Source organism: Hydra vulgaris, chromosome 01, assembly GCF_038396675.1.
Source record: "Hydra vulgaris chromosome 01, alternate assembly HydraT2T_AEP".
NCBI classification, from domain to species: Eukaryota; Metazoa; Cnidaria; class Hydrozoa; order Anthoathecata; family Hydridae; genus Hydra; species Hydra vulgaris.
This window is the reverse complement of record NC_088920.1, coordinates 41,481,802-41,503,547: the sequence shown is the minus strand read 5'-3', so window position 1 is coordinate 41,503,547 and position 21,746 is coordinate 41,481,802. Positions and strand designations below refer to the sequence as shown.

General features: G+C 27.7%; 1 protein-coding gene across 1 annotated transcript; it reads right to left on the bottom strand.

Annotated features, from left to right (window-relative positions):
• Positions 1–2,412: 2,412 nt before the first annotated feature.
• On the bottom strand, positions 2,413–6,694 carry LOC100205401 (uncharacterized). Its single transcript, XM_065788182.1, has 6 exons — positions 6,453–6,694; positions 6,308–6,338; positions 5,833–5,864; positions 5,378–5,441; positions 5,170–5,276; positions 2,413–2,742 (listed from the first exon to the last, which is right to left on the bottom strand). Exons 1-6 carry the CDS (start codon positions 6,645–6,647, stop codon positions 2,515–2,517), a joined length of 657 nt encoding a protein of 218 aa, XP_065644254.1. The 5' UTR covers positions 6,648–6,694; the 3' UTR covers positions 2,413–2,514.
• Positions 6,695–21,746: the final 15,052 nt, after the last annotated feature.

Below are 21,746 nucleotides of genomic sequence, written 5' to 3'. Positions count from 1 at the left end.
AAATGCATCTTGAGATATCTTATTTTTTCTTATAAAAATTGACATTTTTGATTTTCAAAAAGTTTTAAAACCTAAAATAATGAATTAACTTTAAAACTCCAATTAAATATGGAACTAACATACTAAGGACCATTTGCGGAATTTTTTTATAAATGAAGTAAAAGATAAGTATGAGTTTATCTCTGATGTTTCTATGTGACTTTTTGACTTTCAGAAAACTGGCAGCCATTTTAAAAAACTATTTTTTTATTATTTGATTAAAAAACAAACTATTTTAAAGACTTTATCTTGAATGTTAAAATGTAAATGCCATACAATTTTTTTGTTTATTTGTCACTTGAAATTTAAAAAATTTTTATAAAAATTTTATAGTGGATAAAATATATTTCATCAAAATAATATTTATTAATTGGTATATATATATATATATATATATATATATATATATATATATATATATATATATATATATATATATATATATATATATATATATATATATATATATATATATATATATATATATATATATATATATATATATATAAAACAGTATGAAAAAATGTTTACAAATATCTTAACTTGCAACGTGTGACTGGCTACACATCGGAATTTGCGGAATAGTGTCGCAAAATTTTTATTGTCGCAACTTTGATTGTCGAAAATGTGAAAAAGGAATAGTAAAAATAGAATAGTGTCGCAAATGAATCTAAGGAATAGTAACTGCTATTAGCGACTCTATTCTGTTTTTACTATTTGCGACACTATTCCGTTTTCACTATTTGCGACACTATTCCGTTTTCACTATTTGCGACACTATTCCTAATTTTTTGCTTTCGACACTATTCATTAAACTCTTTTGCGACACTATTTCTTCTTTTTGCTTTCGACACTATTCATTAAATTCTTTTGCGACACTATTCCTTTTTTTGCGACATTAGGCCTTTTTAATAAATTCCACATTATTCCAAAATTCATTTTTCGACATTATTCCTGCCACCCTAATAGGCTAGTAATTTATCAAAAGTATTTATTATGAATAAAGTAGAAGAAAATAAAAATAATGCTAGGTTACCACCTTAACGGAAAATACAGCTGAAGAGCGGTTAAAAATTATTTAAAAATTTTAGAATGCAAAGTGATCCTTATTCTGCTTAATCTTATGTAACCTGATGTAGCTGAACCTATTTCATATTTAATATATTTTGAAATCAAATATAACCAATGCTTCAAAATTAAAATAAACCGTAACCGTATTAACTTCCAAGTGAAAATGTGCGCTTAGTTTTTTTTTTCGGACTGTTGTGGACTGATTTTAAATCAAATATCAGAAACGCTTTGCGACCGTAAGTTTTTAAAAATATATAGGTAGAATTAAAAACCATCGATCTCTATAATAACTTATTGTTATTTCCGTGATAATATTGTCATTTTCCGTGATAAGATTGATATTAATTGGAATATTTATTTTTTCCTTTTTACAAAATTTTCAATACTGCAAATCGTTATTCGTTTTGGTTAGGGTAAGGTTTAAAAAATTTGAGTGGGGGTACAGATCCCTCCCTAGTTGCACTACTGTAGTGGCAAGTATACTTTCTCCTTCGTTCTACAGAGATATATTTTTTTCTTGTATACATATATTGTTGATTAATAAACAGCAACATAAAGAAAAATAATATACTGGAATCTCTGCCATAGAAACTAATTTCCCATTTTCCTTAGCTATCATGGCATCGGGGTACCGCATTTTGTGATAAATCTTCACATTTGGTATACTATAATTTGAAACATTTGATAATTTTTTAAATGCCACATTTTTGAAAAAAATATTACGAGCGGTATTTCTTTTAAGAATGGTGTCAACATCTTTATTTATTTTAATACATTTATTTTTTTTCGCCAAATCTTTTAAGTTTTCCTCATGAACATTTTGATGTTTCACTTTTCTTATGATTAGAAGAAACTTAAGCTATTCAGAATCAGACAACACGCTAATACAAGTATAAATCGCTCACCTCTGCATTAAAGTAATTAAACAATACTCGAATAAAAGCAAAAATTGCACGTAACTTGAAGATAAATTGTCAGACATCTCTTAACACACCCCTTTCCTTTAAGAGTGTTATTTTATAGACAGCCCATAACGAAAGATTGAAAAGATAAATAAAGATTTAGCAAAATTTTAATGTATTCATACTCATTAATACTCTTATAATTAGTTATTTATATAATTAATTAACAATTTTATATTTAAAAAAATTTAACACTATTAACATTTGTACAAACAAGTTTATTTTAACAAACTTAAAGTTGAAAAATGTAAAAACATAAATTTATATGATGATATTAGAAAATATATAAAATGGAATAAGAAATTAGTACATATGCTATAAAAGAATATATAACAAAATGTTTTAATTTAAATGCTATAAAAATTTATATTACAAGTATATGAAAGATTTAAACAATTTAAAAAAAATTAATAGGTTAACCATAAAGATCGATTGGTAATTACTAGATATGATGAATACTAAAAAATGTAACTTCCTTTTTTACAAACCAGCTTAATCCTTTCCAGGGATTGGAGAGAAACAAGCGATCACCCTTTTGTGCTTGTGTAACAATATTAATAATACCTGTACTTTGGCTTGAGGTAAATGTTGTAGAAGCAAGAATACTCTTGTTTTTACACAAATAATAGCTGTAAAACTCTTTAATTACTGTTCCCGGTTTTAATCGCAACTAAAATTAGTTTTATAAGTATTTTATAGAATAAATAATAAAATAAATAATTTTATGAAACTATCAATAAATACATGCTACAGTTATTTTATTTATTACAGCATTATAATAAAGGTTGGGTTAAGTTAAATTTAGAAAAATTTTATTATCATTCAAAATAACAACAAAACAGTAACAAGTGTGTTATGCAACTTTGCATACTCCAGTGGAAATTCCTGATTTGACTCTGAAATTGTAAAAACTGTTGGATGTTCTAAAAGTAATGTGATTAGAACTTTAAACAAACTTTTGACACAATACAATGAAGAGAAAGTTTGGAAGCGGCAACAATTCAAACAATCCATGTTAAATTTCTACCAAGCCATTAGCATCTATTTCATGCCTAGAATACACAATGCTGCAAACTGTCCTGAACTTTATCCATTGGAGCAATATTGGGCAATTATTATTGCCAAATTATGTAAGAAGTTTAGTGAAGAAAAAGAAAGTATTGACTTTAAAGGTGGGGTAAAACGACCACAGAGTACAAGTCTCACCTAAAGCAAAATCTCATGGCTCCCATCATAACAAAAATTAATTTTTTTTTTTTATCATAATTAAATTAAAATTAAATTTTCTTATTAATAATTTTTATTCTTGAGTTAATAAGGGTTCAATAAGAAAAAAAATCAACTTGGTCATTTCTTTTTTTATTTAGGACATGACATGTTAGTTTTACTTAACCCGACTTTTGAATTTGATAACATAATTTATAACTTTGTTCAGATTTCAGCAACCTTTTCAAATAAATTTTAATTTATTTGAAAAGGTTGCTATTAACATCTTGTATCAAGAATCAACAACAAACAAGTAAAGAAAATAAATAAACAATAAACAGGTTTTAACAAGTAAAAACAACAAATCAACAATATATAGGATTTAACAAGTAAAAAATAAATAACAAATAGGATTTAAGTAAAAACACAAAATAACTAACAAACCAACAATAAATAGGTTTTAATAAGTAAAACCTAATTGCTGTTGATTTTGCCATGTTTTAGCAGATTTTTAAACAAGATTTTCACTAAAATTTTCTCTTTTAAAGTTTTGTTGCAACATTAAATTCATGTCAGTTTTGTTACTTTTTGCATATGTTAATTTCACCAAGAACAAAGAAGACACTGAAGTCAAAGCTATTCATTTTCATAATTTTTTAATTTAGCTTATGGATGATTAGGATACCATTAGATTTAACTTAGGAATGATTATGACACCACTAGGTTTAAGTATGGATGATTATGATACCATTAAATTTAATATTATTATGGATGATTATGATGCCATAATTAAAAATCTAGAATATGGTGCTTCTTATAGAATTATTATTGACTATGATTCTTAATGTTCAAAAAACACATTAAATTAAAAGTTTATGAAACAAAAACACAACATTGATACTAAAAGTAAGATTATTTCTAAGCAATCCATTACACCAAAACTTACTGACATTTAGACCCTAGATTTATCTAAGGTAAGCTTTTAACATAATTTATTAGGTTGCATTAAAATGCTATTCAAAAACAGATTTACATCCTTTTAGTGTATCAACAGCAAAAAAAATTTGAAAGTAAAAATACTTTAATTGATAAATTTTTTCTAAAGTAAAATCAAATAAGTCAGATTTGTTGCTTTCTGACAAAGAAATTCTTAACTAGACGATTTAAGAAACAATCAATATTTTATGGTGTTTTAATGTTTGAGGTGTTGTGGTGTTTTTTGACGGCTTAAAGAAAGTCACTATAAGTTTGACAAAATGGTCTGAAAAAACTTCAAATTTACTACAGTTTTCAATATTAATGATTTTATGAGTTGTTATCAAATGTTATAAAAAAACTTTGCGAAAACAAATAAACTGTTTACAAAAATTGCAACTGAGTTCCAGCAGGACATCTTCAAAATTCAATTTTGATAAATTAAAAAGAAACTTGCAAAATAATACACTTTAGCTTTAAGGCTCAGCATTAGTGATACACTTTTTCTTTAAGGGTAAGCATTTGCATAAAATTTCAGCTTTAAAGATCAGCATTAATTTTTTAGAAAAAAATAATGTATGAAGAAAATGTGTCAAACAATGTTAAAAGATTTTTACATTATTTTTTGAGAATTTATTACAATTAGGAAAAAAACTTGCCATTTTTTTCTTAAATAAATATTTACTACCTGCCCAAATCCAAACAATTTAATATTCAATATACTGAAGCACTTATCTCTGACACTTTTTAGTTGCTAACTTTAATATGTTATCCTTATTCCACAGTTACATGTACATACATTTTCATTACCACAGATTTAGGTTTGCATGATACTATATGGAAGACATTCATTTACAACATCATCAGTGATGTTTCATGCAGATCTAAATCTGCACTATAAGAGAAATATAAATACCATAGTGTTAATTTGATAAAATCCATCAACACCAATTTCTATGTAAGTATTTTCGTGCAAGGATAATGATCCAGAAATTGCATCAACTTGCCATATAGAAATTGTTTCTAAATAATTATAGTTATTATAATTACTAAAAAATGTGTCTATCTTTAATAATTAATTAAAAAATTGACTATTTTATTAAAAAAAAAAACACGAAAATTACCATTAAATATTACATAATCCTTATAAAACTCTTTTAATGGAGCCAACACAATAACTTCTTGAATCTGAAAATTAAAAAAATAACTATGACACAAATTTTTAAAAGTTTATTAGATGTTAAATTATACATAAAGATAATATTTATAATTTAATTTATATTAATAATATTATATATTATTTATATATTTATATTAATAATATTTATATATTATAATTTATATTAATAATATTTATATATTAATTATAACTATTCTATATAATATTGTTTCTTTTATTTTTTGAATCATAATGCATAGAATATTTTTATTTTTTCCAATCCGTCACCAATACCCAACCCATTATTCTTAACCTGTTAAAGTTTGAATGAGTTTCTCATTTTATACTTTAAACATTATTTGCAGCTTGTAATCATAGTTTTTTTTAACTGTGATTATTATTAGTTAAACTTTATTTTACCTTATTGTTTTTGTTTTTCCTTCGAGCTTTATCTGAAGAAAAAATATATATATAAATGAAACATCACAAAGATGCTTCTATGTAAATAACACACTTTTACACATTTTAATAAGAAATAGGGGTTAATAACATAATATGGTTTTAAACAACAACAAAAATTAGATTAACACTAATGTCTTTTTTAATTTTCTAATTAGAAAATTAAAAAAGACATTAGTGTTGTTTTTAAAATCCTAAGAGGTTTTATGGTTAGAAAACTAATAACACACAACTTCTAATACCCAATAGTCTTTATATTGCATTTTCTCTGTATTTTTCAAGCCAAAGTAAAAAAAACTAAAGAAAATATTAGAAGAAAAACAACAGTAAAACAGTCTAAGTTAGACTAATACAATGTAATAGTTTAAATTAGATTATTCTACTTTTGCTTTTCTTCTGAGAAGTAATTTCATTTGTATTTTAATTTAAATGTTACCTTGAACTTGCTTCAGTGACATTATACGACTCTGAAATAAAAAATAAAAAAATTTAACAAAAGTGAAAATGCGAAAAAAATATAAAAAGAAATATTAAAGTTTCCTTTCACAAAAACAACTTATGCTAGACATGTATGTTCTTACTTCGTTTTTAACAAAACCTTTTTGAAAAGGATATTCACTATATGTGTTCATTAAAGATTGCTTCGCCTCATTGAGATTTTGTTGCAGTTTTCCAACCCATACGCAAATAGCTATTTGTAGTGATATAATTATTAACAATATGATATAAACTTTAGTGAAGCAGGAAGCAGAATTTGTTTTTTGCATCTCGCTCATTTTTCAACGTCTAAGGAAGTTAGAGAAATAAACACGTTTAAAACGGACGAAAACGAAAGTGAAACAGATTAATGAAGTTAATGAAACTCAATTAGACTCAATTAATCGTAATCGGAAGCCTGAAAATGTGCAATTTTCAAGTGTGACCAGGCCAAGGTGCGAAGCTGTTACAAAAACTGGCATAAGTGCAAATTGGCTTTAGGCCGAACTGTATTCATTGCAGTTGCTAAAACTGGCGTAAGCGCGAACTGGCATAAATGCAAACTGAAATAAGGCGCCGAATGATTTTGCAAAGATAAAGTATATATGGTATATAAAGTAAATAAAGATATAGTAAAAATGGGAATTAGCATGCGAATCTTTATAAATGCAAAGTACTTTTACTTACTTTTTTTTTACTTACACCAGTAAGTTTATTTTTATGAAAAAACAAATTACATGAATAGTTTTAAACGTTAAAATTAAGTTTACATTTATAATATATTATTATACATTTATATTACAGTATAAGTAATTAATTTTTTTGAAACGACTTTTTCTTTAAAATGTAAGTTTTTTACTTTCGAAAGTAAGTTATGTAAAAGTAGATTTTTTTTTAAATTTCGCTTATATTAAGATGTTACAGTACAATTATATGCCGTATATATAGCGTAATAATTTAAAAAGTTCCAATGTATGTGTTTATGTGTGTGTGTGTGTGTGTGTGTGTGTGTGTGTGTATACACACATGCTAACACACACATACACACACACACACACACACACACACACACACACACACACACGCACACAGACACTCTCTCCTACATTTCTCCCCAAATCTGTAATATATCTGGTCTTCGTTTTTTTGAAAAATCAAAGCCTCATTTTGTGGGTGTGTGTGTACACACATACTAAATCACACACACGTACACACACACACACACACACACACACATACACACACACACGTATATATATATATATATATATATATATTTATATATATATATATATATATATATATATATATATATATATATATATATATATATATATATATATATATATATATATATATATATATATATATATATATATATATATATATATATATAGGATGTGTAATTTTAAAAGAAAAACTTCAAATGGCGCTTTCACAAGTCAGCAGCTTAGTGATGTAGCAAGTTCTGTTTTGGAGGGGGAAAAAGTGTTAGTGCAGCTGCTAAAGAGTTCGACATCAAGAGAATGATATTAACAAGATATATTTTAAAACTTAAATCTGGTGATTACCTATCCATGGGTTATTCCAAAAATTAAACCTAGATTAATTTTTTCCCAAGAGCAAGTGCTCTTGGGAAAAAGCGCCTCAAAAAATTATTTATTGCAAATGGCATCTATATTTTACAGCTATACTCCTAAAGATGTTCGTTCTCTTACCTATTAGTGTGCTCTTCAATTCAAATTCAAAATAGCAGATTCTTGGATAGTAAATAAGATGGCTGGTAAAGAGTGGATGACTAGTTTTTTTAAAAGAAATCCTCAATTATCTATAAGGAAACCTGAAGCAACTAGCCTTGGTAGGGCAACATCATTTAACGCTGCAAATGTAAAAGTGTTTTTTGATAAGCTAGATGAAGATATGGATATATACTAATTCAGTGCTTTACAAATATGGAACGTTGACGAAACTGGTGTATCTTTTGTAAAACCTAGTAAAATTGTGGCTGCAAAGGGCAAGAGAAATCTTGGGGCTTTGACATCTGGGGAAAGAGGCACTAATGTCACAATGGTAACCACTGTATCTGCCTCCAGAAATAGAGTGCCTCCAATGTTTGTGTTCCCTCGCAAAAATTACAAAGATTATTTTGTTAATAATGGTCCACCGGGCTGTATTGGGGCAGGTAATGGAAGTGGCTGGGTTACAGATATTGAGTTCAAAAATTTTATGCAATATTTCATTTGGCATGTGAAGCCTTCAAATGAATATAAAATTTTATTGATTTTGGGCAATCACTCTTCTCGCTTACATTTTGAAACACTAAACTTAGCAAAGGAGAATGGAATAGTCATGTTGTCTTTCCCACCACACTACAGCCATAAGCTGCAGCCACTAGATGTACAAGTGTTTTGGACCTTTTAAAAAGTACCTATCAGTTGCCCAAGATGAATGGCTGAGAAACAATCCCGGAAAAGCCATAACAAATTAAGCCATTACAAAGGATTTTCAAAAAACTGTTCTATACCTGTACAATGCAAACATTTTTGCTGATGATTTTTTACCATCATTTGTCACAGACCGTATAGAACCAGCAAAATTGTATCTGAGCTATCACACGGAGCTCATTCTGAAGTACGTTTAACATTATCTTTAGGTCAATCTGTCAAAAATAGTATTAATAAAAAGACAACATTACTTATTCCTGAAACTCCTAAAGCATTTTCTCCAGAAACGTGCAACCTTACCCGTGCAGCACCTTGTGTGCGACCTTACCCAAAAGCAGCACCAAGAAAGATACATTTGACGAGACGAAGAAAAAGGAAAGCTGCTATTCTAACAGATACTCCAAAATGAAAAAAATATAAAAAAAACCGTTTTTTTATATTTTTTTTTTGTTTCTCAACTTTTTTAAGTTTCTTAGCCACAAGCTAAGAAACTTTAAAAAGTTGAGAAACAAAAAAAATTATCTTCCTGTCAATCTCTTTTAAATAATAATAAAGAGCGTGGTAAAAAAGAGTTACATAGTATATTAAAAAAAGTAAAGATACAAACAAACAAAAAAACTAAAATAGAAGTTTAAAAGAAATCAAAAAAAAGTTCTGCCTGTCAATCCTTTGCAGATAATGGTAATAAGAAGACTCTGCTGCTTAGTATATTAAAAAAAGCTAAAAAAACAATCAAACAAAAAAACTAAGATGAAAAAAAAATTTAAGACAAGTGCAGAACACGATTAAGCTTGTCTTGTATGTTGTGAAACTTATTCTGAAAGTCTACCAAAAGAAAATTAAATCCACCGTCAAGGTTGCAATCAATGGTCTCATTCAAAATGTGATTCACATTCTGGTCAAAACTATATTTGTATTAACTGCAAAGTGAAAGTTGAAGACTGACATTAAGTGTTTAGTTATTACTTTATCATAATATTAACAAGTTTTGTTTAAAAATGTGTTTAACAAGTTGTGTTTAGTTTTAAGATTGAAAAGTTTTGTTTCGTTTTTATTTTAGTCTCAAAATTATTATTTTTTATATTCATATTTTAAATAATTTGTTAAAATTGAAAGTATATATTTAATTTATAAGGAAGCTATGTTTTGGTTTTATAACCGAGTTAATAGTTGTCACAGAAATGCATTCATTTTTTTATTGCTCAACTTACTCCACACAATTGCTCAACTTACCCCGCTGGGGTAGGTCGAGCAGCCTAATAAACTTTAGACTATATTTTCTGAAACAAATCAAAAAAAGTTTTTTTGTCTCAACCATTTTTTAGCGGATCAAATTATCTTTCTATTAGTGAAAAAATTATATTAATCCGATGTACCGTTCAAGAGATCTGTTAGATTTAGTAAAAATTGCCCAACTAGCCCCACCCTACCCTATATTATCAAGTGAAAAATTACATTTTTTTAGATTGAGCTTGAAAAGATAAAAGAAAGTTGGTTGATTGAAATTCCGCAGTACAATATTATTCCATAGGTGGGGTCCACGAGAAGCAATGTAAAGTTGAATAAATTTTGTGTGACAAAACGGCTCATTTAAAATATTTATGCTCCTTATATCGCATTTGTTGTTAAGTTTGAGTTTAAAAATATTTTTAAAAACGGTAGAGGATAAATTATTTCTCCATAAATATACAAAACATAAAACTTTAAAAACATTGAGTTTGAATAAATTTAATAATTGCATTTCAGTAAAAATAGATTTTGTATGTGTAAAACGATAAGCACAGTTAATTATGTTGATCGCATGTTTTTGACAACGATAAAGAAGTTTTAACTTACTTTTTACAGCACTCCCCCAAGCAGTGTTGGCGTAATTTATGTAACTGTGGATAAAAGAGAAATAAAGTTGGCTCAAGCAATTTTTATTTAGGTTGATACAAGCTTTATATAGAATCCCAATGTTTTTTGAATTTTTAGTAGATACATAATTAATGTGTTGATTCCAGGAGATGTTTTCATCGAGATAAACGCCTAAGAATTTTGAAAACGGAATCACTTTTTTTTTCAATTTCGTCTATATAAAGTTGCGCCAAGTTTGTTGGTAAAAATCTCTTTTTTGCATACGAATGGAATAGAGCCCATTTAGTTTTATTAACATTTAAAGTTAGCTTATTACATTTAAACCAATTTAATATATGTTGTAATTCTTTATTCATAGTGGTAAAGTGTTCATAAATATTGCTGCTTGAGAGGAATAGATTGGTATCATCTGCGTACATGATACTTATAAGGTTAGAAGCTTTATTCAAATCATTTATATATATCAAAAAAATTAGAGGTCCAAGGATTGAACCTTGAGGAACACCACATACGATATCAAGATAATTATTTTGATAACCGTCGTTACTAATTACAAATTGTTTTCTTTTTGCTAAGTAGCTTCTAAACCATTTTCAACCTTTAATTCCATAATATTTAAGTTTTAGAAGTAAAATATAATGATCTACTGGGTTGAAAACTTTTGATAGTTCAATGAAGATACCTAATAATTACTGCCCAGGAAAAAAAGTTCTGTAGAATTTCTATAAACTTTTGGAACATATGGCCTATATAAATTATATAGAAATGCTATAAAATTTCTATAGAATGTCTATTAATTTCTATAGAAATTCCAATAAAACTTTTTTTTCTATAAAATAAAAAGTAGAAAAAAAAGTTCTATTGGAATTTCTATAGAAATACAGAGATTCTATAGAAATTTTATAGAATTCTATAGAATTTCTATAGACCATATGTTCCAAAAGTTTATAGAAATTCTATAAAACTTTTTTACCTGATTTTTCAAAAGATTTCAAGATTTCATGCACAAACTGGATTATTGCATGTTCTGTTGAGTTACCTTTTTTAAAGCCGAATTGTTTGTTATATGGTAAGTTATTTTTATTAAAATGTTTGTAAATTCTATTAGACATTATTCTTTCTAAAATTTTTGAAAACACCGAAAGAACAGAGATGGGACAATAGTTGCTAATATTTGATCTATCACCCTCTTTAAAGATAGGAGTAACTTTAGCAGCTTTTAATTGGTCTGGGAATATTCCTTGATTTATAGAAGCTTTAAAAACTTTAAAAAGAACATGTTTTAATATACCGAAACAGTCTATAATTACATTTCCAATAATTTCATCTGCTCCTGTTGCTTTGTTTCTTTTCAAAGAATTTAAAGCTACATTAAATTCCTCAAAAGATAATTCTGAGGTTAACTCATCAAAACAAATGCAATTATCTATAGGTACGAGGAAATCATTAAAGGAAGCCGTTGTATTTGGAATCTTATTTGATATAGGGAAGGACCTATCCCAATAAAAAATTTATTGAATTCATGGAATATGGTTCTTGGGTCATATAAACTTATCTTATCAACTTTAATCATCTGCGGCAGAAAACCTTTATTTTTGTTTTCCAGTAATTTCTTTCATAATTTGCAATGTGTGTTTCAAGTCGTTTTTGCATTTATTAATTAGTTTTTAGTAGTAATTTATTTTTAGGCTTTTACGTATTTTTTCAAATCGATATTTGTAGTTTTTATATATTTTTTCGCTAACAGGTGTTTTTGTTTTTAGATATTTAATATATAATTTCTGTTTAATTTTTGACGATTTTTTTAATCATTTCGTAATCCAGGGACTTTTTGAGCTTTTGTTTATTTATATTATTTTTTCAACAATTGGAAAATTAGCCTCGTAAACAGAAAATAGAAATGTTTTATAAAATGTTTCGTAGATGTTATTTGCATTGTCATTAAAATCAATATGATTCCAATGGAGTAAAGATAGTTGATCTTTAAATAGTTCAAGATTTTTTTGTTTGAAGATACGTTTTTTTACAACTATTGGGGTGTTAATATTTTTTTCTAAATTTGAGTTTAAAATCAGGAATATTGGAAAATGATCAGATATATCAGTTTTTATGATACCTTTTTGAATATCTTTATCAAATATGTCTGTTGTAATGGTATTATCTATCAGGGTAGCCGAGTTTATTGCTACCCTAGTAGGGGGATTAATTAAGGAATCTAGATCCTGTTTCAAAAACTGTGTCATTAAAATTTTTATCTTTATGGTTATCGTTATAAAGAAAACAATTCATATTAAAGTCCCCATTACAAAACTTTTTTTTTCTGCGTCACTTGTTTTCACGATACGTTGTAAAAACAAGCTTAGGTTTTCGCTCACGCCGTCAGAAGGTCGATAACAACAGCTTAGAATAATATTTTTTGTTTTTTCAAGTAAAAGTTCAATTGTTAAAACTTCTTTAACGCCATTGGAGACGCTTTAATCATTTCTCATATTATAAAAGTTTGCATCAAATAGTAATTTACTTTTACACGTAAAAAGTAAATCACATGAAAAGGTTGTTTACTTTAAAATTTTTAAGTTAGCTACTTTTTAAATATTATAATAGTCCCTAAAACTGTAATTTACATTTATATATATAAATAACTAATTTAGAAAAAAATTATATTACCGTAATTGTAAAAAAAACTTGCATATGAAAATGAATTACATAAAAGTATGCTACCAAATGTAAATTAAATTTACAAATAAAATAATATTTTTTAAATAGGTTTTTTTTATTCTATAAGTAATAACAAATTGTTATTCAAAATAAATTGTATGAAATGAAATTTAAATTACTTAAGCTTTCATTTTATACAACATTTAAAGTAAATTAAAAGTAACCTATATTTAATAAGTAAATTTACTTATATTCTAAAATAACTTTAATGTACAACTATTATGGAAAAAGGTAAAACTTTAAGTAACTAACCTCTAGCTTGCGGCGACATTTGGTCTGCGCGGTTTTTGGTAATTCTTCCTTAAGTTTGAAAATATCAGCAAAAGATTTCTACATGAAACCATCTCTAGTCCCGGTCCATGATAGTTTTGGCTATATAAACTATTCTTTGAATCAAACCGTCTCCAAAATGGTAATCCCTAGCCAACGGTTCGAAAGGTCTGGAATTCAGACAAAGCTGAAACATGGCAGACTTAAAAAGGGTGGAGTATTTGAAAGAAAAATAATTGGCATAATGGTTAGTCCTTTTTTTAAAAGTTTTTTGCCTAAACGTTTTTATTATTTAAAAACTAAGTAGGGAAAATTTAAACCAGACCCGATGGGAGCAATAACCCTATGCCACGCTAATTTATGGAGCTCCGAACTTTTTAAGAGAACGTTATATTTTTGTAAAATTTTTTTGCCACTTTAATACAAAAAATGCCCACCGGCTCAAAAATATCCCAGACCCAAAAAGTCTTTAAACAGATATAGTTGTTCAAACCAAGACTTTTAAAAACTAAATTAAATTTTCTATATTTAAAAATTAAATTTTTAATTTTTAAAAATTAAATTAAATTTTTCATGCCCTTCTAAAATACCGAATACGGTATTTTATAAGGGCATGAAAAGTTTAGAAATTTTTATGTGAATATTTTTATCTGTATGTAGTACCAGTGGCCTAACCCCCGCAAGGCTAGTATAAGCAAAACTTGAATAAAATGATAACATAAAAGTGAATACAAAAACAAGTAAATCAAAAAAATGCATTTTTAAAAAACTTTCTTGTCAAAGTCTTTCTTTTTAAAAAATAATAAACCAACTTTATAGAAAAATATATATATATACTTGAGAAAAAAAAATTAGGGCACGGTCTCCCTTTCCCAGGAAAAAAGTTTAGCTTGCATGCTCATCGAGACTACACAAATGCTGAAAGTTTCGGAGCTCTAGCTAGTCTGGAAGAAAACAATTGCAAGACTCCGGGACAACTGATAACCGAAAAACGTGAAGTAAAATAAACGACTGAAAAAATTGTTTATTCTATTATAATTGTTTAGCACTATTTTAATTGAATAAAATTTTGTTTTTCTAGTTTTCCTTGGGAGGTTTGAACACCGAAGCTACGAAAAAAAGGTTATTAGAATGCCCACAACCTATAGTCAAAGATTGGCCGGCTTTCTTCATCATCTTTTTTCAGATAAATTATATCTGATAAAACGCGATAAAAAAGATTAAAGTATTAAATCTAATAAATACGACTTTTATCATATAGATTATATCAGATGGTTTACATGAATATATTATAAGTTAAGTAAACTATCTAATATAATCTATCTGATAAAAGGAGTTTTTTTTAATATAAATTTAAGTAATTTATAAATTATTAGTTATAATTTTTTAAAAACTGTTTCAGCAGTCTAAATCCCCGCTTATACCAAACATGTTATATTGCGTCGTATTACCATAACAACATATTTGATCAAAGAGGGAGATACAAAGAAAAAAACCGTAGAAAAAGCGCGCTTTAAAGGCACAGTAACTTAGTCAAGGTTTGCATGCATGGGTAGCAACCAGTAGCGTAGCAAGAAATTATACACACCACCCCCTCCCTCACGTCAATGTTTCATTACGGACATTAACCTATTTCTGCTCAACAAAAAAATGAAACAAAATATCATAAATTATTTCGAAGCCCTTGCCCCTATTAGCACTGTGGCTCTCACGCGGATGGGGGCCCTAGATTACGCTACTGGTATACCCGAATGTTGGCTATATTTGCCTCTAATTATAATAAAATCACGCTTCATGACATACGTGTAAAGAAATCCTTTCACAATGCCCCACCACACACATCAGAGTAATACCTGAAGTATTACCAAGAAATGCCCACAAACAGCGCCATGGTTTTGAATACGCAATCTAAAAATTTATGTTAAACCAACATGAAATAACTGTTCTTTAAAGAGGTAAAAAATATTTTTTTTCTACCATGGGCGCCGGCAGGATTTTATACTAGGGGAGGGGGGGGCAAAATAAAATTCAACAGAAATATTTCAAAAACTACATAAAGGCATCAATTAATCAAGCCATTTTATTAGACCAGTGACAACAGAAAATTAAAAAAAATTTAAAAATAAAAACACAAGAATTAAATCATTGTTATTCAGTAAATAGAAATTGTAGTCGTCTGCGTTCACTGCCAAACTTATTTACAATTTGTTCCATAAATTCAGATTTTCTGGAGCGTATTTTTTCACGATGCACGCTCTGCATGCAAAGCCCAGACAAACGCTCATTGGACATGATCGTAGCCAAGTCTTTTCGCGTCACAATGTACTAAATAATCTTTCTATAGTACATGTTGTAGTTGGAAGTGTTATTAAAATGAGCAAAGCTTCACGAGCTGCAGGGTAGAACACAGTCCTTGGTAGTAAATCTGTGAATTCGTTTATTGTGTTTTGAAAAGATTGAATAACCCAAAAATCAAACCAAACTACACTATCGTTTGAAGTTATCAATTTTGTATACTTCATTGACAGTTGACATTTTCTCAATGAAATTTTCACGAGTTAAAGTTCTCATCTTTGCAGAATGAAGTAAACAAAGGTTAAATTAAGAAATGTTATCTTCTGAGAACCGCTTTTGAAGCGAATTGATTAATGAATCGAGATAAGGGATATAGATAGCCTGGCGAATGTATTCCTTAACATTTGTATTTGTTGCTCCACAATTGTTTTGGTATAACTGCCTTAATTTTTGCCTTGGTGGTGTTAGTTGAATGTTCAACCTTTCCAGACAACTAGATCACTCTCTTGTAGATATCTGCACTGAAATGCATATTTTCCTTGTTACGGTGTTAAATATTTGGTCAAAATTATCACAAAATACTCGTATGCTGTTATACTTTGCAGTCCATTGAGTCTCACAGAAAAGAGGAACGTTGTGTATCATTGACTTTCTCTTAGGACTTTCACGGAAAAACGCAATAAGTGACATGATAGTACTAATTGTATTGCGAATTTGCGGAAGTGCACTCATATCATTTACAACCAAGTTCAGTCTATGTGATGAGCAATGAACAAAAGCCGCCTTGGATATTTCATTCTGATTCTTGATTGGACTTGAAGGAATTCTTCCCAAATCATTTGCTCTTTTGTTAGCTTGACAAACCGTATTCCAATGGATAATTGTTTTGTCCCTGAAATATCAGCTGTTTCATCAGCTAATACTGAGAATCCAATGGAGTTATTTGTAGCTGACACAATATCATTTACCAAAATCTGTTCAGATATTTTTATCAATTCTTTTTTGGTTTGATGTGATGTATATTTTGCATTCTTTGCAGCAGTATCAAGGTGATTTTTATAATTTTATCACCAGCCTCAATTCAAATTTCCTTGTTTGGATTTCTTCTCACAGCCATGAAATTCATCAGCATCTTGTTAAGAACACATATGCCATGACGATGACATGTGATTTCGAGCACATTCGTTAAAATCCTTACATTTTCTAAAGGCTGCAGTAATAAATGCACCTTGAAAACCTCGATGTACTTTTTGAAGGGGAAAGAATGCAATATATACAAACAGCACCTTTTAGTTTTGAAGAGTACGCCAGCCAATGAGTATATTGAACCAACCATGCATGCCTAAACCGTCGCTTTCCAGCTTCATGTTCTGGCACAACTTTTTTGAAATCATAAGTTTTATGGGGTTTGAATGGTTCGGTTAGTATATGATACTTGAGATCATCATTTATTCTAGCTGTCGCCTGAATATAAAGTCCAATATCGATAACTGAGTTATCGTTATCATTTTTACATTCTGATGATTTATCTGCAATCATAACTTTTGACGTTTTCTACATGTTTCCGTTGCATCCATCAACACCTTGTTGCTGTCTTGCATCACAATGGCTTTCACTTGGTGCCACTACCGGTTGAGGAAGAGTAATGTGTTCCTTTCATTTTTCGGAATCATCTGTAGTTGCAACACGTTTAAAATTGAAGTAATCCAAAATATTACTACTTTGCAGGTTTGGACTGGGCCGCCGGGATACCAGGAGATTCCCGGTGGACCGATTAACATAAAAAAAGTTATCACATTTTTAGTTAGACTACATTTTATTTTCCGTTGATTATTATAATCAACGGTAAATTGTAACTAAATTAAAATGTAACTAAAAGTATTTAAAAAAAATCGAACAGTATGCGAGCCAAGTGAAGAAACTTTAAACAACTATAAATATATTTTGAAACCACAGACTTTTGAAATCATTTTAAAAATTTCATCCAAAGCAAAACAATTTTGACTGACTTTAGAAGTAAGCGTAAACTTAGCTACAGATGTACAGAAGAGTCTGGGTACACATTGCTTGATGACAGTGTAGATCAAGGGAATTTTTTAGAGATTCTTTTGTTTATTGACAAGTTTGATTCGTTGTTGGAAGCACATACCAGAGAGGTGGTTCATAAAAGCGAATTCCAGTATGATTCAGTTGGCAACAGAGAAGATCGTAGCGACTTGGTCACATTGCACAGTGATTGGAAATAATCAAAAAGTGGCATTAATTCCAGCAAGGTTCTTAAAAATAGACCATATTTTCATTTTATGAAAAAAAAAAAAAATTAAACAACCTGATGCTTTCCCACGGCTGTTCAAAGTTGTCATTTTTTGTAAAAAAATATTTTAGGAAAAAAGCGATAATTTTTCTCTTCTATCTTGTATCACAAACCACTAAACTGAAATATATTTTATATCAATTTAAAGAACTTTAATCATGCTTTTAGAGTAGAGTTTAAATACAGTATACCCGGATTAGATTCATGTTTGATTTTATGCTCATGTCTTAAATTTAGTAATGGGTAACGTTACTAAAAAAGCGGTTGAAGTTTTCGCCTTATTTAGCGTTTTGAACATATGTGCAGTATTTTTACAGGAATCATATTTACTTTTTAATTTTTAGCGTGAATTTAGCAACTTAAGATATATATCTGTAATCGGTGAAACCCGTTGGTGGTCAGAAACCTCCGATCAAGGAACAAAAATTTTTGATTTTTTGTAGAATGACATGTCACAAACATTTCATGATAGTTCAACATCAATCAATTTCTACATAAATTCAATAATGATGTCCGTTACAAAGCGAAAGCTCTTTTAGATTCATTGACAAGTTTTGAACTTATTTTAACAGCACAATTGTTTTAAAAGTATTTGAGCAAACAACGCCATTATCTGATTATTTGCAAACAACTGGATTGGATATACTACAAGCCTATAAGATGGTTCAAGATAGTAATTATGAATTAACCAAAGAAGATAGAAATTAACCAAATTAGATAGAAATTTTGATTTCGTTTTTCAAGCAGCTACAAAAAGAACTTTTTCAGAACTTGCAAACAGTGAATTGGGAAAAAGGAATCTCAAAATTGAAATTCAGACTGGTTTGAAAGAGAAGAGAATTCGAGCAAACGAACAACTTGAAAATGCGAAAGATAAGCTTTGTGTCAATGTTCACAATATGGCAATGGATCAAGTAATTTGTAGTTTAAAACAGAGGTTCTCCTAGCATGGTAGTTTATATGCTGATTCATCTTGCTTAGATCCAAGAAATTTTGTGAAAATTTTGAAAAAATGCTTTGTGACGCATTGCAGCACCTGAATGGGTTGCTCAAAATATTTGATGCAATTGTAACAAATGAGCAGCTTCAAACGGAATTATTGGACTTAACTCTTATTAGACTTAACTCTTGAGGATGAACATAATTTGTAAAAAATAATGGCGTTAACCATAGTCGCTGTTCTGGGCGGCGTAAAGGCTCTCGGTGCGCCTATATATATATATATATATATATATATATATATATATATATATATATATATATATATATATATATATATATATATATATATATATATATATATATATATATATATATATATATATATATATATATTAGTAGAAAATCTCTAAACAAAATTTTTTTTATTTTAAACTGTGTTTCATCAACAAAGATTCATCAGAAATGATCAAATTAATAAAACTTTAATTTATAGAAAAAATTAAATTACAGGAAGTCGCAAATGTCTTATGTTTTTTAACTACTGTAAAATGTTTTTTAATGTTTTTTAACTACTGTAAATTTTCTCACATTTGTGGAATTTGCTGACACTATTATAAAAAGAATTCTTTAGAAATGATTACTTATGCTTTTTATTTATGTTTTTTTTTAAAAGAGTAGTTAATGTAAATATTATTTGAACTCATTTATTTTTATAGTTTTTTAGGAGAAACTCATTTTCGTGCCTACATTTAGAAATTAATTCCGATTTTTTGTTTAATAAGCATTCTTGATTTGCATGTGTAAGAGGGTGAATGGAAAAAACGTTTTGCCAATCATAAGCAATCTTTCAAAAATAAAAAGTATTCAAAAGACACCATGAAAACCAAGAAAAAAATATTGATGATTATATACTGAATTGGTCCATCCTTAAAACAGCGCCTGCATATAACAATATTTCCAAAAAATGCATACTATGCCTACAAGAAAAATTTGAAATAATTTCACATGCAAATCAAGAATGCTTATTAATCAAGAATAAAGATTTTATATTCATGGTTGTTTACAATTAGTTAGAAAACTAATGTGAAGTAAACACCTAATAATGCTAAACTATATAATAATATAATGATTAGTTAAAAAACATTTAATGATTTATTAAATACAAAGTAGACATATTTCAAAAAAAAAAAAAAAAAATTAAAGTACAGCAAGTTAATGCAAGTTAATCAAATTAAATATATATAATTATAATAATCAACATTTAGCTAGCAAAAAACAAAAGGTAATAGTATTATTAAAATGAATATAACACAATAAATTGGAAAAAACTAAATAGAAATACAACACAAACAAGAAACATTTTGCCAACAAACAAAAAAACAACAGCATAAAAAAGCAAATGAAACTGACACATCAAAAAATAATTTAAAAAATTTGATCACTGTATCCAATTCTTTCTTTTTTATTGTAATTTGATTTCTTTTTTTTTTTTGTTATTATTATTATTTCCTTTATTTTCCTTTTTTTCTTCCTCTCTTCTTTTTGGTTTCTATACTTCTCCTTTTATCTATTGTTTTTTTTCTATTTATTCCTTTTTTATTTTTCTATGATCTATTTCTATCATATTTTTTTAATAAACTTTCATTCAAACATCTTTTCTTTTTTTTTTAATATAAAATATGCCTTTATAAAAAAGCCTCCGCCATCGTGGAAGTCATTGCATTTGATAGTAATATTTCGTTTAAACTGTATTCATTTACATTACGGTGAGTAAACTATAAATGAGTTAAATTGATGAAATATCGAAATAAAATCTTTTAACAGTTAAAAGAAATTTTGAGAAATTTTGAGAAAGCAGCTGCCTCACCCCCACCCCTCCTTGCCCTTGCCTGCCGGCGCCCATGTTTTCTACTTACAAAGTAAAGTATACAATTTCAAAGACAAAAATTACTTTTATTAGTAAATATAAATTACGAAAGAAAAATAACTATTTTTTTTAAATTACTTTTATATGTTAGTTGTCTTTCTAATTGGTTACTTTTAAACATAAAAGTAATTTATTTTTATGTAGTTTTATTTTACTTTTTAAATTAAGTGTTATGTTTTTTAAATATTATATTTACTTTTTACATACAAAATAAACTCCATTTCAATGTAAACTTTTTACATAATTAAAACCAAGTTTACTTTTCAAAGTAAGTTACTTAATACAACTTACCATTAAAAGTAAATTACATTTGCAAGTAAAGGTAAACAACTTTTTATTGCAAATTACTTTTACTTGTAAAAATAATTTACTTTTTCAAGTAGTAATTTAAAAAACTAATCTTCAGAAATTAATTTTTACATAATATATAATAATATATATAATTTTATGTAAAAAAAAAGAAAAAAAGAATTACTTTTAAATGTTATTAAATTATACATTTTAATTACGAGTTATGTAAAGTAATTCGCTTAAAAGTGATTCGCATTTTTAGATCAAAATAAGTAAATAAGCCATCGCTAATGCAAAGCATAAATTGGCATATGTGCTAACTTATATATGTGCGTTGAAC

What these genes read in the sequence shown, in the direction of transcription:
- LOC100205401 (XM_065788182.1), bottom strand. Translation starts at nt 6,647, where the DNA reads ATGAGCGAGATGCAAAAAACAAATTCTGCTTCCTGCTTCACTAAAGTT. An exon ending in GTCACTGAAGCAAGTTCAAG is followed by an intron (nt 5,865 to 6,307) that starts GTAACATTTAAA and finishes TTTTTTCTTCAG; the next exon opens with ATAAAGCTCGAAGGAAAAAC. An exon ending in GGAAAAACAAAAACAATAAG is followed by an intron (nt 5,442 to 5,832) that starts GTAAAATAAAGT and finishes TTTAATTTTCAG; the next exon opens with ATTCAAGAAGTTATTGTGTT.